At 39.3% G+C, this 14781-nt stretch overlaps 1 protein-coding gene across 2 annotated transcripts in view; it reads right to left on the reverse strand.

Moving 5' to 3' along the window:
- The window catches only part of PEX7 (peroxisomal biogenesis factor 7), a 35539-nt gene extending 21611 nt beyond the window's left edge, over positions 1-13928 (reverse strand). Inside the window, exons 1-6 of one of the 2 annotated variants that reach the window (XR_005858084.2) lie at positions 13765-13928; positions 13051-13108; positions 11473-11623; positions 7941-8018; positions 7474-7582; positions 334-440 (exon numbers count right to left, since the gene is read on the reverse strand). Coding sequence is in view for 1 of the 2 variants with exons in the window: in NM_001277709.2 (NP_001264638.1) it covers positions 334-440; positions 7474-7582; positions 7941-8018; positions 11473-11623; positions 13051-13108; positions 13765-13888 (627 nt within the window). In the remaining variant the exon portion in view is untranslated. The remainder of the gene's footprint in view (positions 1-333; positions 441-7473; positions 7583-7940; positions 8019-11472; positions 11624-13050; positions 13109-13764) is intronic. The other variant, NM_001277709.2, reaches the window with a different exon arrangement.
- Between the last annotated feature and the right edge of the window lie 853 nt (positions 13929-14781).

Below are 14781 nucleotides of genomic sequence, written 5' to 3' on the forward strand. Positions count from 1 at the left end.
GATCAAAAAATATAGGTGAATAAATCATAAATGTGGTCTCCAGTATGTAAATTAAAGACAATAGAGAAACGTGAACTGTCTCCGTTAAAAAAATATTGCCCACTATGGAAAAGAGTGAGCAAAACTTCAGACCAATTTGATCATTTATCTTTCGAAACAATGTTCTTCTGGAAATGCAGCTAGCAAATGAGAGTAAAACAGCAACTAGACCTGCTTTTATTCCCATATAACTAGAAGATGCATTAATGTTTCAGGAGAAACAAAAACAAAAAAACCCGGCTACTTAACAAAAGTGGCTCATGTAGGAAAACACCTGGACAAACAGGATTATACCTCATCATACTTGCACCAGTCACAGCTCAAGATCTCAGCCTGGTGGGCTGGTATCACAAGTCTGACTCCTGGGGCTTTCACATCCCAAATTCTTAAAGTCTGGTCACCTGAAACAAAGAGAAACTCATTCAGCACTGATGAATTGAGTCTGGGATACAGTTAATCCACTAGTATTTAGGTGACAACCTGTTATTAGTTCTATGAAATACAAACTATTTGGTGTGAGTGTCCTGCTATAATAAAGTATGGATATAATACACAGAGAGGTTAAAGCAATGTGCAAAAGGAATAAGAACTTACTATTGCTCCTCCATTGGAAAAAAAATAATTTTGTTTTATTACTAACACTTCAATTACTCTTTAAAATTCTGATTTGATTAAAAGGAACCCATGACTGTATGGTGTTCATTCAAGAGAGAAATGAAATCAGTAGAAGTTGTGTCCAAACATCCATGATTGGTACAGAAAGAATAAATCAATACTATCTAAAGTAAACCTTTGCTTCACATAGAGAAATTTCTTCATTAGCAATTGGTAACACATCTGAAAATCTTCAAATTGGTTATCATTACCATGCTGCTTAGATACAAGCATTCTGATGCTTTTGAAGTCCAGTTGGTCGCTCTCCTTAAAAGGTACAGACAGACACAGGAAATCACAGCTCCTTTCAATAATCCTTTCATTAATCCCCTATTTTATTTCCACTGTTTTCAGGACCAAAGATAACTGCTGCCCTGCATACACAGAGCACTCCTGGCAACGTCACACTGAAGCCCTAAACATCCCCACGGTGGTTATAAAAACAGCATGGCATATGGTGAGAAGAAACACGACCAGCAGGACCTTGGCAGAAGTGGTGGCATGTCCATCCGCCCTCCGCCAGCCCTGCCAACCTCAGGACTGATTTCACCTCAAGTTTTAAGTCTTCTGAAGATGTAACAATGGACTTCTTAGAAACCTATTATTTCAGTTTCATCAAATAACGCAGATTTGAAGGGGAAACTCATATTTCACTACAGACAGAAAACATTGCAAAGCAAATAAATATTTCCCCAGCTGAAAGAGAATGAAATGCTACAGACATCAGCCATTGTAGTGTTATTATAGCCAAAAATGTTTGGAAAATAATATCAAGGCAATAACAACTTTGACACCGAATATATAATTGTCCCAGTTCTTTTCTGTTTTTAACAGGAAATGCTGACCCACAAGAAAATTAGTTATTTTCCATTTTTCCTGTCTTTATCTTCCTATAAAAATGCTATTCTTAGCTGCCATTCATCATGGCTGGCACTATTTGTGAAATATTTTTAATGGGATAACAGAGCAGGCAGGTGAACCTTTCAGTCAATAGAACAAATTGAATTAAAGCCAAAGGCAAATGCTATTTTTCTATTTAAGCTCTGAGTGAAAAAATCTGTTTCTATATTTTTTAATTTATCTGATAAACAGTATAATCCCGACACAGGACACATTTTAACAAATCTCTTTTTTCACTTGAACATTTTTCTATGACCTCAGAATGCAAACCATTTCATTTCAATTAAAATTGCTGTGAAAAAAAAAAAATTGGAATTCCCACATTCCACATTTCCATAATTTCTTGTAATCTGCATTACAAATGATGTGTTTTTCCCATGAAAAAGCAGAAGCAGGATAACTTATCCCAACTCAAGGGAACAGCATGAAGCTGCAACAAAGGAGGCTCAGGTTTGATACCGGGAGAAGGTCCTTCACCAGAGGGCAGTGGGCATGGAACAGGTTTCCCAGGGCAGCGGTCACAGCCCCACTCTGCTGGAGTTCAAGTGGCATTCAGACAATGCCCTCAGATATATAGTCCGATTTTTGGGTGGTCTTGTGTGGAGGCAGGAGTTGGACTTGATGACTCTTACAGGTCCCTTCTAACTCAGGATATTATTCTATTCATAATAATGGAAAATACAAGTACAGCACACCTAATAAAATCACATTCACTAGGAGTCACTTCCAGTTGGCATCCCAAAGTAAGCAACCACTAAAGCGGCCAACATTTCCCCCACAAAATATTTCTATTTTTGTAAGAAGCAATTTCTCTATAGCAACAGATTTTTGCTGGTCTGTTAGATAATTATGATTCCAGATTTGTTTGTATATTATACTTGCCTTCTTTCATTTTAATGAATATTTGTGAAATCTTGGACGAATCAATAGAACTACACAATATATACTCATCTATTCAAAATTAATGAAAGAGATGCTAATCTACAAGTACATCATCCTCGTATGTGAGATGATGACTGCTAATGTGGATGATAATACACAATGAAGAGATAAAGTTTACTTAACATTTAAATTTCATGTAGGCTTTACATTGGATTTTTACTCACAGATGTATTTAACCTATCTCCATTAATTATAAACTCTTAAGTCTCATGACAACAACCAGGTAAGCAATTACTGCCAGACAGTATAGAAGCACAACGTAAGCTATATAACATAGCTAGTTAGAAGAGTCTCCAGTTACCTCAGAGCAAACTTCAAAGTCTTTTCTGAAAAGTAAGTTGCTTGAAAATAAAGGTGAAAATCTTTATTTCAGTGTTTTCTGAGATTAATAAATGCAATATTGAGACAACTTTTATTTCACAACTGGCCAACTGACCTAACTTAGACTACTGTACTATTAAATTATTCTCCAGCAAATGGAAGTATTTGCTACATACCTAACTCCAACCTGACTCATGCAAAACAAATTAGTTCACTGGAAAAAAAAACTTCTGTTGTATTTTTATTTTCAATATTTAAAGACTGTTTTATATTATAACATCCTAACATAAAATACTACAGCCCAAAAGTGCTTTATTTTCTAATATGTGCTACGTACAACACTTTGTTATGTTTAGCATACACCATAAATTGAGGGCCAAATTCATTGCCTGAGAAGCATTTCAGCTTTCAGGTTAGAGGTTCATTTAGGAAACCTTATTGAGCACAAGACATGGAAGAATTCAAAACTATATCAGTATCTCTTGAAGCAACAGATTCCAAATGAAAACAACCACTTCATTTCATCACATAGATTTACCTAAGTGTGCAATTAAGTTATATTTGAATAGTTTGTAGCATAATCAGCAGTTCTGCTAACCTACATCAAAGCACAGTAACTGCACAGTCAGTTTGCTTTTTAGATACTCGACCAAGGACTGTAAATAGAAGGCTTTTGTTCTTTCATCTCTTTAAGACTGAGATTCCAAAAATTAAAAAGCTTCCCCAATCTTGCAAATCTTGAAGCACCATTGGCAGTGATGGAATGATGTTGGAAATGATGGCATTTCTTCTAGCAAATTTAACAGACCAATAACCAGAAAAGAACTCAGAGGATCTCACAAGCAAAGAGAGAACCTCAGACCTCTCACCCACACCTTCCACACATTAATGGAAATAAAAACTTCCAGTAAAGTATTTTGGAACTCATGTCAAACCACTACCATAGAAGAATACAAGCTTACTCCCTACACTTTTTTTAGGAGCCTAAACAAACACAGAATCACAGAGCCACAGGGGTTGTAAGGAACCTCTGGAGATCATCTAGACCAACTCCTTACTGAAGCAGGTTCCCTACAGTCAAGTGCACAGGAAGGCATCCAGGTGGGCTTTGATATTTCCAGAGAAGGAGAATCCACATCCTCTCTGGGCAGCCTGTTCCAGTGCTCTGTCACTCTTCCAGTAAGGAAGTTCTTCCTCGTGTTTGTATGGAACTTCTCATGTTCCAGCTTGTGCACAGTGCCCCTCGTTTTGTCACTGGGCACCATTTAAAAGAATCTGACCTCACCCACTTGACTCATGTCCTTTAGATATTTATAAGCATTTATAAAATTCCCCCCTCAGTCATCTCTTCTCCAGGCTGAACAACCCCAGGTCTCTCAGCCTTTCCTCCTATGAGAGATGCTCCAGGCCCCTAACCATCTTTGCAGCCCTCCACAGGACTCTCTCCAGTAGTTCCCTGTCTTTCATGACCTGAGGAGCCCAGAACTCTAGATGTGGCCTCACAGAGTAGAGGTGGAAGACATCTTCTGAGTTACCTGTCTGTAAGCCCACTTCCCATCAACTCCTCGCTTTGTCTTGTGCTGCTTCTGAAGGAGCAATGTACAGTAAAAAGCCTGCAATCCCACATATGGTCCAGGAACTGACATATAGAAAACATCCTTTTCTTAAGAAGCTGCACTGAAGGCAGTACCTTTCCCACTAATTCAGTTGAAGGACACCTTCCCCAGTTCATTCTTTCACTCATTCAGATCCTGAGCATAGAAAGGGATGCCATCAGCGGTGTGCCAGTTGATTTCTGGACCCACAGCTTGACAACCCCTCAGACACACATTGATCAATAAAGACTAGTAGGAAGGGAAACCAAGTTTTTAAAAGGCCAGTCAGTACACCATAACTACCATTCCAAACATGGGCTTTGCCAATTCCAAAACATTCATATTTTCACCTGCCAGTATCTTATATGTACTGCAGAATACTACAGTTATGCAGATGAAGGTAACATGGTACTCATTAATTACTTCCCATTGATAAATTTGAGGATCAATAAAAACATTTGATACCATAGTGGATACTCTCTTTATAAACCACAGGACTGAACAAAGGCTATGGTTCTGCAATTGTGGAGGATCATTCAGTAGAACAGACTTATGTTTGCTTAGAGCCTAATGCTGTGTGTATCTGGCACTCTGCACGCACTATTCATCCATTTGCTCTCCAAGATATTAAAAAAAAAAAAAAGAGAGAGAGAGAGACCTTCTGGGCAAATGACACAATGACTCATTAAACCCTTTTAGCCACGAAGTTAGTTATTTATGTCATTTCTTTAATGACATTTTCCACATTGCTGTTTTATCAGTATAAGGCAGACATTCACCAGGGCTATGTGCTGGTACTGTCCGTACACCTGAACACCCTGCTTATCAGTTCAGAAATTGTTACTGACTTCACAACAGAATGTATTTACATATAGAGAATTAACAGATTGTTCCATTACTATTAACATCTCCCAATTTCAAACAATACAAGATAAGCCAATTACTTGATAGCTCTTCAAGAGTACCAATGATTTAACGTAATGACTACAGCACTAAAGTGATAATGCTCTACACATCCCTGTAAATGTTAATTGGAAGTATATTAGATGTTAAATAAAAGCTAATTTAAATGATATATTAGACATAGCTACTTTCCATAACATAATTGCATTTCACTGGCTCCTGCACACAAAGTTAGCCTTCCTGTATGTATTCAGATCAAAGACTTAACGAACAAAATATACTACATGTAGTACTGAATTCTTTTTCATCTATTTTATATTACAGTCATAGGTTTTTCATTTTCTTCACTCACACAGTTTTGTTTGAAAGGAAAGGCATATTCCAAATGCAAAGATTTAACCTTATCAGCTTCAAGCAAAAGTTGTCTAGGCCCACAGTGGTCATTATGTGCAGTTATTTTGCTGTCTTGCAGGTGCGTTAGTTTGTCAACACTGAGAACAGAAAACCTAATTAGTTAAGACGGTATTAAACTCCTGCTGGCATCTACATGGATTCAAATAAAGGCAGCAAAAGGGCAAGAGTGAGGCATGCAAAGGTTCCTAAGTCTCCCTCCCTTTTGCTTATTTTCAGAAAAGAAAAAAGGGAAAAAGAAATTTACTTGAACTTCCCTATATTTTAGGTAATTTTTAGGTGCTTCACCTACATTTAGTTAAATCTGAAACATTTCATTATCACTGCTTTTTCCAACTACAATTAACAAGATACTTATTATCTTAACTATTATTTTACTCAGACATTACATAAGTCAAAAATGAAGAAGCTGCAACATGGAACAGTTAATTTCTGGTCTGAGTACTAACATTTTTCATGGTTAACATCTGGGTGAGCGTACGCATGCGAGCAGGCGCATGAAGTAGGACGAGAGACGGAAAACAGAGGGAGAAAGAAAACACATTACAGTTCTACAGCAGCTCAGCTTTCTTCAAAGAGGAAACCCTTCAACAACATTCTTCCAAAAGGTTATTGTTTAAAGTATTATGTAGTTAAAAAAAAAAAAAAAGAGAGAGAGAGATGAAAGGAAGTTCAAAAAGTGTCCCTCCAGGCACATTTTCCATTAGTAATTTTAAAGACTACACACAGTTACAAATGAAGAGACTGTAACACTTTAGGTCAGTCCTCCCAGTAAGCATATGAAAAGCATATCAAAGAAGAGACAAACTGTAAATTAGACATCACGCCTAGTTAGCTGTCATGTTGAGACTGCAGTTTTTCTCCAGTTCCAACTTCAGCTCAGTAGAAGTTCAGTTACGGGTGAAATTAAACTTTTTGTTCCACAATTTCCCATAGAATAGAGAAAACCAGTACCTTTGTGTATTGATTTTCTCTCTCATTTCTACTTGCTTACTCTCTTGAGGCCTAAATAATGTCTATTTGAACCACCATGGAAATCCAACAGGATTGAAGCTAGAGACATTGACGCCAGTAATACTAATATATTGACATTCGTATTGAGGCAGTATCTTATTGGCCTCAGTTTCCCAGCAAAATCTGTGGCTCACTGCACCCATAACTCCATCTTTGTGCTGTTGGACCACTGTAACGTCTCCTTGATAGCAAAGACATCCAGCTCAGTTACGACTGGGTTAGTCAGCAAGTTTCATAGCACTGGCAGTTAGAAAAGTATAATATATGATTACTTTCCCAAAGTACATGGCACAGTATCTCCAGCAGTAATGGTAATTGACTGCATTTTTCACAGGTCCAATAGACTGCTGATGCTTGAGACAATTTGATCAGAAGTGTAAGCCAGAGCTAAAGCTTATAAAATATTTTAGCGGTCAACAGCAGAAGTTGGAGGAATGGATGACAGCTACATAAAGTAGGAAAAAAAATGTCACAAGTCACTAAAGCGACTGCTAGAAAACTGCTGATCCTTGTTTAAACAGCCAAGAGAACAATTTAAAGATGGTAATAGAGCCTACAAATCCAGCTGCAGCAGTACATTTATCTTTCCTTCTTCCATTTTTACCTATGACATATACTACCATCTGCTGGAGAAAGTGCTGAATGAATATAGGCATTTCAGTTGTTGAGAGAACTGCTTTACCATCGTGTTTACCTGAAGCAGATGCAAAACAGCCAGGGATGTGCGGAGACCATATAGTGCTGTAAATGACCCCTTCATGGCCTTTAAAAGTGCGTAAAGACTTTCCCACCGCTGGATCCCACTGAATAAAGTAAAAAGAAAATTGCTGAGGTGCATATGCAATGAGAAAGGAAAAGATTTAATAAATATAGAATTTCATAAATATATAAAGGACTAAGAACTTTTCTTCATAGAATATCTCAAATTGGAAGGGATCCCTAAGGATCATCAAGTCCAACTCCTGACTTTACCACTTATCATGAAAAGCACTAGTATATTTCACCCAATACCAGCTGAAGGATATAAGAACATCTCAGTTAAAATAGAGCTACAGTTTTCATTTAAAATAGAGGAAAACTAAATCAACGCTGTTCCTTAACATGAAGAACTATCAGCCTCCAAACAAATTGTATTTTTACCTTCAACAAAAACCAACATACCAGCTTGGCTGTTTGATCCCATGAGCCAGACACCACTAGCTGCTCTCCTCTTGTTTGGCTCCAGTCAACACTATATGCCTACAAACAGTACAATAGCCCAGTTTAGAAAAAGCATTACAAGTCTGAGATTCTAGTTCGCCATTAACTTCATTATACATAAATACATTAATTCTAGTTCCATTAATTACACTTGGATTTGTAGATTATATCATAATCAGCTAAAAACCACACTGGTCAAGCATCACAGAGCTGCCAATAGTGCCATTTACCTGAGCAAAAATTAAATTTAATCTCTCAGTCTGGCATTAAAGGCACATACAGACTCAGAAAGGTATCCAAAAAAGTAAAGATGTTTCCAGATGGAGAAAGGGGGAAAAAAAAAAAAAAACATAATTCAAACAGATTTCTGATCTCGGATCCAATTTTATTCAAATATTTTCATTATGAGCAAGGAAATCAAGGTATCACTCAGCTACTTATGGGCACTTTTCTTCCTACAAACTATTTCAGACTTTGCTGGATCCAGCTTAAATTGACTGGCTTTAATCTATTTGCATATTTCCCAACAGTTGAAGGCAATCATTGCCCACAGAAAAGAACGCATCACCTGCAATTTTCCTTCTTTATTTCACAATATTCTGTTTCCGTATACTGAAAGGCTTATTGCTCTGGCACCACTTAGTGCTAGCTCCCTGTGTGAGGAGGTTACAACCTAAATGTACAAGACAACCGTACAGTATTTGACAACAGCCAAATAATAAACTGAACAGTAATTCTTCTGTTTGTTTTTCCAAACTGTGTCTTCCTCCCCTTGGCTATTCTACCTTTGTCAGCTCACAGTACCACAGTTCCTTTTTCAGCCTGTCCGCTCCTATTGAAATAATAACACAAACAAATAAGTCATGCTCATGTTTTAAGAACAGATGACAACACAGTTCTCCCGGGTAGCTCCTGAGCTCCTTGCTAACATAACTCTCTCTCCTTCCCCCTGAATCTGGATGATGATCTTGCATTCAGTGGTATCATTTGACAATGCCCCAGAATGTATCACTACACAGTACGCCTCATTCATTCAATAGCCCAACAAATTCTGCTCACTCCAAATGTTGCACTGCCATATACACATCCAGAATTTTCAAGAAAGAAATGCATACCCCAGAAATATGTACCCGTGTCACACAATTCACCTAGCCTCACATACTGGGGATGAATCAGATCTACTACAGAGCTAATACGAAGTGCACATATAGCTTACAGCTCAGCTAAAGGGTATCAGCATGCAGATCAATTGAAGATCTATGCTGTGACAGTGACCTGCACACGTATGACAGACGCAGCCCAGTAGTCTGCAGCTGCATAACAGATAATGGTACCTGGACAAACTCTCCTCCAGGCAAGGATTACAAGCCAAACAGACAACAGGCTCAGAAAAAGCAACAGCTATTTTCATTTGGCATGCAGCAGGTCCAGGTAATGGGAAGAGAATGAGAAGAAAGTGTCAGAGAATCAAACAAGGATCACTTCTATTCCTCTTACCTTTTCATGCTATCACCCAACATAAATTTACACAACCTTCAAAAGAAACTGCGCTGAGCAACTGAGAAGAGCTCGTAGCAAAGCACAGACCTTAACTGTTACTCTTTCTTGGCTTTATCTTCAATCATAGAACGTATTAATGCATTTGTGCTTAAACACTGTAATAACAAATGTCTCAGGTAAGAAGAAAACACATAAGATGAAGGAAACAGGTAAGACGAAGGAAAGAAGTAAAACCAAAAAGTAGTTCAAAATTAAGTAAATATGTCTTGTAAAGTGAGTCTTTGTATTTAAGTACTCTACTGTCCCACATTCCAGTGACACCTCATCAAAACCAAAGTAAATCAGACCAATTTATTCACAAGATTCAGCACTTGGTTAGTGCTGGAATAAAACCCATTGTCCTTTAATAATAAAGATGCGCTTTTAAATTAGAATTGTACATTATTTTTGAGGGGGAGAACAATCTCATTTAGAAAACAAGAAACTGGTCCCCATAAGTGGAAACACTACAAAAATCAGGGACAAAACCATCATTACAAGTGTCACACAGGGATTAAAGATTAAGAAGTAGTCAGTGATTTTAAAGAGCACTGCCTCTCAGAGTTTACCACAACCTATTAGTTATATTCCCACTGAGATCTATCCTCTTAATGTACACTTACAAAGAATCAATACAGAACCTTGATATCTCATGGTAAACACTTGGCCCGTGTGTCCTACACTGTCTTTTCAACTCACGGTTGAATGCATCCACCTCTCCATGCTCCCTGCTAAACCAGAACTTGGACACAGAAATTCTCACTTCACAAACAACAGATGGTGTAGCAGAACCAAAATAACCCTATGGACAGAATTTCAAAGAGAGAACGATAGACCCAAAAGATAATTTGGTATTATGCCTTGCCTACATCTTTCTATCAGTCTTTAAACACTATCATATAATCCTGATTACAACCACACATCTCTCAACATTCCTTATTTACACAGTATATGTATTAAGCCAAAGTGGCAAAATTACAAAGAAAAAAAACATAAGGAATACAGATTGTCTTACAACTGCAATCACTCAGATTTTAGCCTCGTATTTAGTATCTGAAAAAAATGGATGTCTTTCTGATTACAAAACTGAATACCCACAGTTAATTGTTGACTACATACATACTAGCTTATTTCGTTCACATTTATTTCACTAAGATAACGTGTTACTAATCCAAGCTGAAACTGATCACATCTGAAGTTCAAAGACTTGCAAAACAAAATTAGAAGGAAAGCATGAGGAAAAATAGGGTAAAAAAGATAAAAATAAAAATCACTTGGAAGAAGATAAGTATGGTGAGGCATAGAAGTCCTTTAAAATGTACAAACGTATGAACATGAGCGTGAGTGTAGCATTTTCACTACCAATAATGTATGGTATAAAGAAACTGAGGCATTAAGCAAATTGAATTCAGCAGTATCAAACCAAGGCTTAAAACAAACAAACAAACATGATGTCCCAATATTTGACTACTGTTGATCTGAGCAAGAATTCAGAGATGCTAGGGTGGAAAAGGATAAGCAGATGCAGAAGGCCTAAGGACTGATATCATTTCTATCATTCTATACCCTCAAGGATAACTCAGCTATACACGTCAGCTGCCTGATTTTGGCCTGTCTAGTAATGTCCTCTAAAGCTACAGAATGACTTCAGGGCTTTCGTACAACTCAATGCTTTCTTAGTCTAGAAGGAACCACAAACACTATTTCTGAACGTATGACATTTATTTGACTAAGTGACACCTACTACAGAGTGTGAATGTACAAAGGAGTACGTAGAATGCATTAATTAACTTTATATTCAAAACAACATGGAGCCATAAATCCAAATCATGGACCCAAACAAAGTTAAAAAACAGACAACAAAAAACACTTTTGATTTTGACTGCTCAAATATCCCCTTTAGTAATTCAAGTATTAGACAGCACAGCAAATGTCTGCAGTTTGCCAGATTTACCTCCTGAGTGTGCTCCTTATAGACTTGCAGTGGACCTTTGGGCTTAGCTATATCCCAGATTTGCAGAGATCCATCCCCGCTAGAAGTAATCAACACGTGCTCGTTATTCTCGCTCCATGTCACGTCAAACAGGCCATCATTCCAGTCAAAGCTGAACAGAAACAATGAAGATATTTGTCCATGGGAAAGCATAACAAAGTCTGGACTAGCTGTGTATCTTTTTTAATCAATCTCTTTACCACTCTGAACAGCTTTGTTACCTTTTCAGTTTCCACTGAATCTCCTTAAAAGCAACTTACTGGATACGTTAACTTCTATGAGAATAGGTTGACTAAGGTCAGAATAGGTCAACTGAGTTAAAGCGTTAAGTGAGCCAAGGACCTTCCATACAGAGAATGGAATCTGATTTCAGTCCTAAACTGCTGGGAAATCAGAGATGAGAGGTGCGACCTATCTCAGACTAACCTACCACCTCCCCAGGATGTTGCTACAGTGGTTGAAGCCTGTAGTCTACAACCACGGTAAACAAAGAAATAAAACTGTCGGGAGGTTTCTATCCAATCCACAACACCACTGAGGATCTGAGCGACCATGAAAAACCAACAGAAGGACAGTCATGATCATATTAAAGATCTCTATAACTCCTAAAAAGGGCTTTCAAACACCACCGATTCATCTTGCAGGATCAAGTACCATGCGTTGGTTGCTCTGCAACAACCATCAATGACCACGCTGTTATCTCATGGTAAATAAGAACTTATTTACCCCCCTTTCACTGAAGGTTTAATTCAGCTCAGGTTAAACTTCATGGCACGCTGCAGTAATTACGAGAGAAAGGCACGCACACAGAAAGCTCCTATGGAGAAAATGGCATAGCTCGGTGCTCAGGAAAGCACAGGACTTTCCACCACAAAATAAGTGGAGTCTCTGGAAACACAGAAATGAACGCTTTGCAGAATGGACAGTGTGTTTAACAGCTTCAGGTAGTCGGGTGGATAATTATGAATTAGAAACAGCTTCTTGGAGTTTTCTAACTTCTTGCTTAACACTTCTATCTCATTTCTCTTCTTAATCTAAACAACTGTTGTTTCAAAACTTAGGTGAATGGCAGCTAAGCACTAACCCCTCCCCTTCTCCCATCCAGAACATGAACCAAACTCCTCTCTTGGAGCATTCCATCTCCTAGAAAGGACTTCCTCGACTCATCCCAGCTTCCTGCTCTATTTTCAACCTAAGCCAATTTTAAGGGGATAAACAGAGGTGACACCTATAACAACAAACAATCAAACTTGCGATTTCAAGCTAGGTCAGAGCTCTTAATTTACACTGCCAGTTTTCCATTAAATGGCTTACACTGTGGAAATGGTGCAATCTAAATTACTTCTCATAGCAAGACCTGTGGAATGTAAGCCAATCATTTACACCTCAATAACAATACATGTGTACAGTAGACGATATAGTATAGATACAATAGTTTACATTGATAATAATAGCCCAAAATGTTTGGGTTGGGTTTTCTACAAACAACAACATAGGTTTACACCTCATTTTCACAACAGAGAATATTTACAACATTACCTCCTGAGTAGGACAATCCCAGTTTCATTTTGTTCCAGCACTGCCAGAGTTCCACAACCTAAAACAGCACAGTACAACCAAATATCACAACTCTTCGCCCACGCCACAGACCCTATGAGCTCTGTGATAGCTCCCGTGAGCATAAGGCAGCTCAACTTCTTTCAGAGGCCACATGGCTAGCTGCGCAACAGCCTGTTGTCTCTTCTGCTCTCCAAAACAGTAATTCAGTTACATCAGGGCTCTCCTCCTCCAGTACATCTGTAGGCGAGGCTGGAAAAGCAGCACAGAAGTGCAGCCTCCCCAGGGGCCCCGTGTTACAGGCATGCCAGGACAGGCTCCTTTTTACCTTTTCGGTAACACAGCAGATGGAACTTTTGTTTGTGTTTAAATTGCGATGTGAAAATAAGTTGTGAAAATTGGATCTGCAAATGCAGCTCACCAAAAAGGAGACACCCAGCTCAGCTCTAACAAAACACGGGTACTGCTCTCTCTTACGACCAGGATGTTGCCAGGGAACTCCACGTTTAGAAACGTTACTTAAAACGAATACTTTTAGGAGAACGAAAAGGCTCCAACCCCGAGGAAGCCCGCTCTGCATCCCCACCGGGATGGCAAAGCCAGCAGAGCCAGCCAAGCGCTCAGCACGAGGGCGGCGCAATCCACATCCTAAGGAGAAAGTACCGGCAGACGGCCCGTTTGCCTTAAGTACGTCACCTGCGATGCCGTAGTACTGCGCGGCGGCGCAGGCCACGCGCCCCGGCCAGTAGGGCGAGAACTCCGCCGCGTAGCCGTGCAAGCCCGGCAGCCGCAGGGTACCACCGCCGCCCGCCGTGCCCATGGCCCCGGCCCGGCCGCGGCCTTGCTTAGGAGGCGGCACCGCCGCCCCGCAGCGCGCTCAGCCGCGCCGGAAGGGCCCCGCCCGCCGCGCTGAGGCGGTGCCGCCATCTTTGTCGCTGGCAGCAAGGCGGGCAGATTGTTCGGGCTTCACAGGCAGAGGTCCTTCTGTGAGAGAGTTTTCTTCTACCCGTGACGACTTGGCCGCGGAGAATAATGATGTATTCCTGCTATTATGCTTTTTTTTTTTTTCTTTAAGGCTAAACCTCCATTACAAAATCTGCTGTAAAGTGACATTGAGTGCCTAATTCTTAACCTGGCATTTAAAGGCAGATCACTGAATTATGTGGTTGGACTCATTTGAACTCATATATATGTTTACTGAACAGGCTCCAGGACTTTATGATAAAATCATTCCAAAGAGAAGCTTGATTAATGTGTCCTCTAGATTGTCTAATAAGCACAAAGCTTCACAGTGGCTCACAAAGCTCACAGCTGGAAGTTTGTAGGGTATGGTTGACACATATCGTGTGAACTCAGACTTCTTGAGCCTGGGGCAAGGGAATGCTTTCTTGAACAGACTTCTCCAAGCCAAATTCCACCAACCTTAGCCTCTGTGCAACCCTTTAAAATCAATAGATCTTTTCAAAATGGAAATTGAAGGACAATTTTCTGAGCTAGCATTTTAAGCAATGGCCCTTTGTGACGAGGGCGCCAAAGACAACATTGGAAAAGATACGTACCCGCTGCAGTGGTGCAGTAAGTAAATTGTGGCATGGCCCTTTATGAGGTGTTGTTTTGGTTTTAACTGCAGGACAGAGTGAAGCCCATAGACAAGTTAGTACTTCGTGTTGGAAAGGTTTCACCAAGCACATTTTCAGGTCCAGTCATCTTTTG

This window comes from Gallus gallus, chromosome 3 (assembly GCF_016699485.2).
Source record: "Gallus gallus isolate bGalGal1 chromosome 3, bGalGal1.mat.broiler.GRCg7b, whole genome shotgun sequence".
NCBI classification, from domain to species: domain Eukaryota; kingdom Metazoa; phylum Chordata; class Aves; order Galliformes; family Phasianidae; genus Gallus; species Gallus gallus.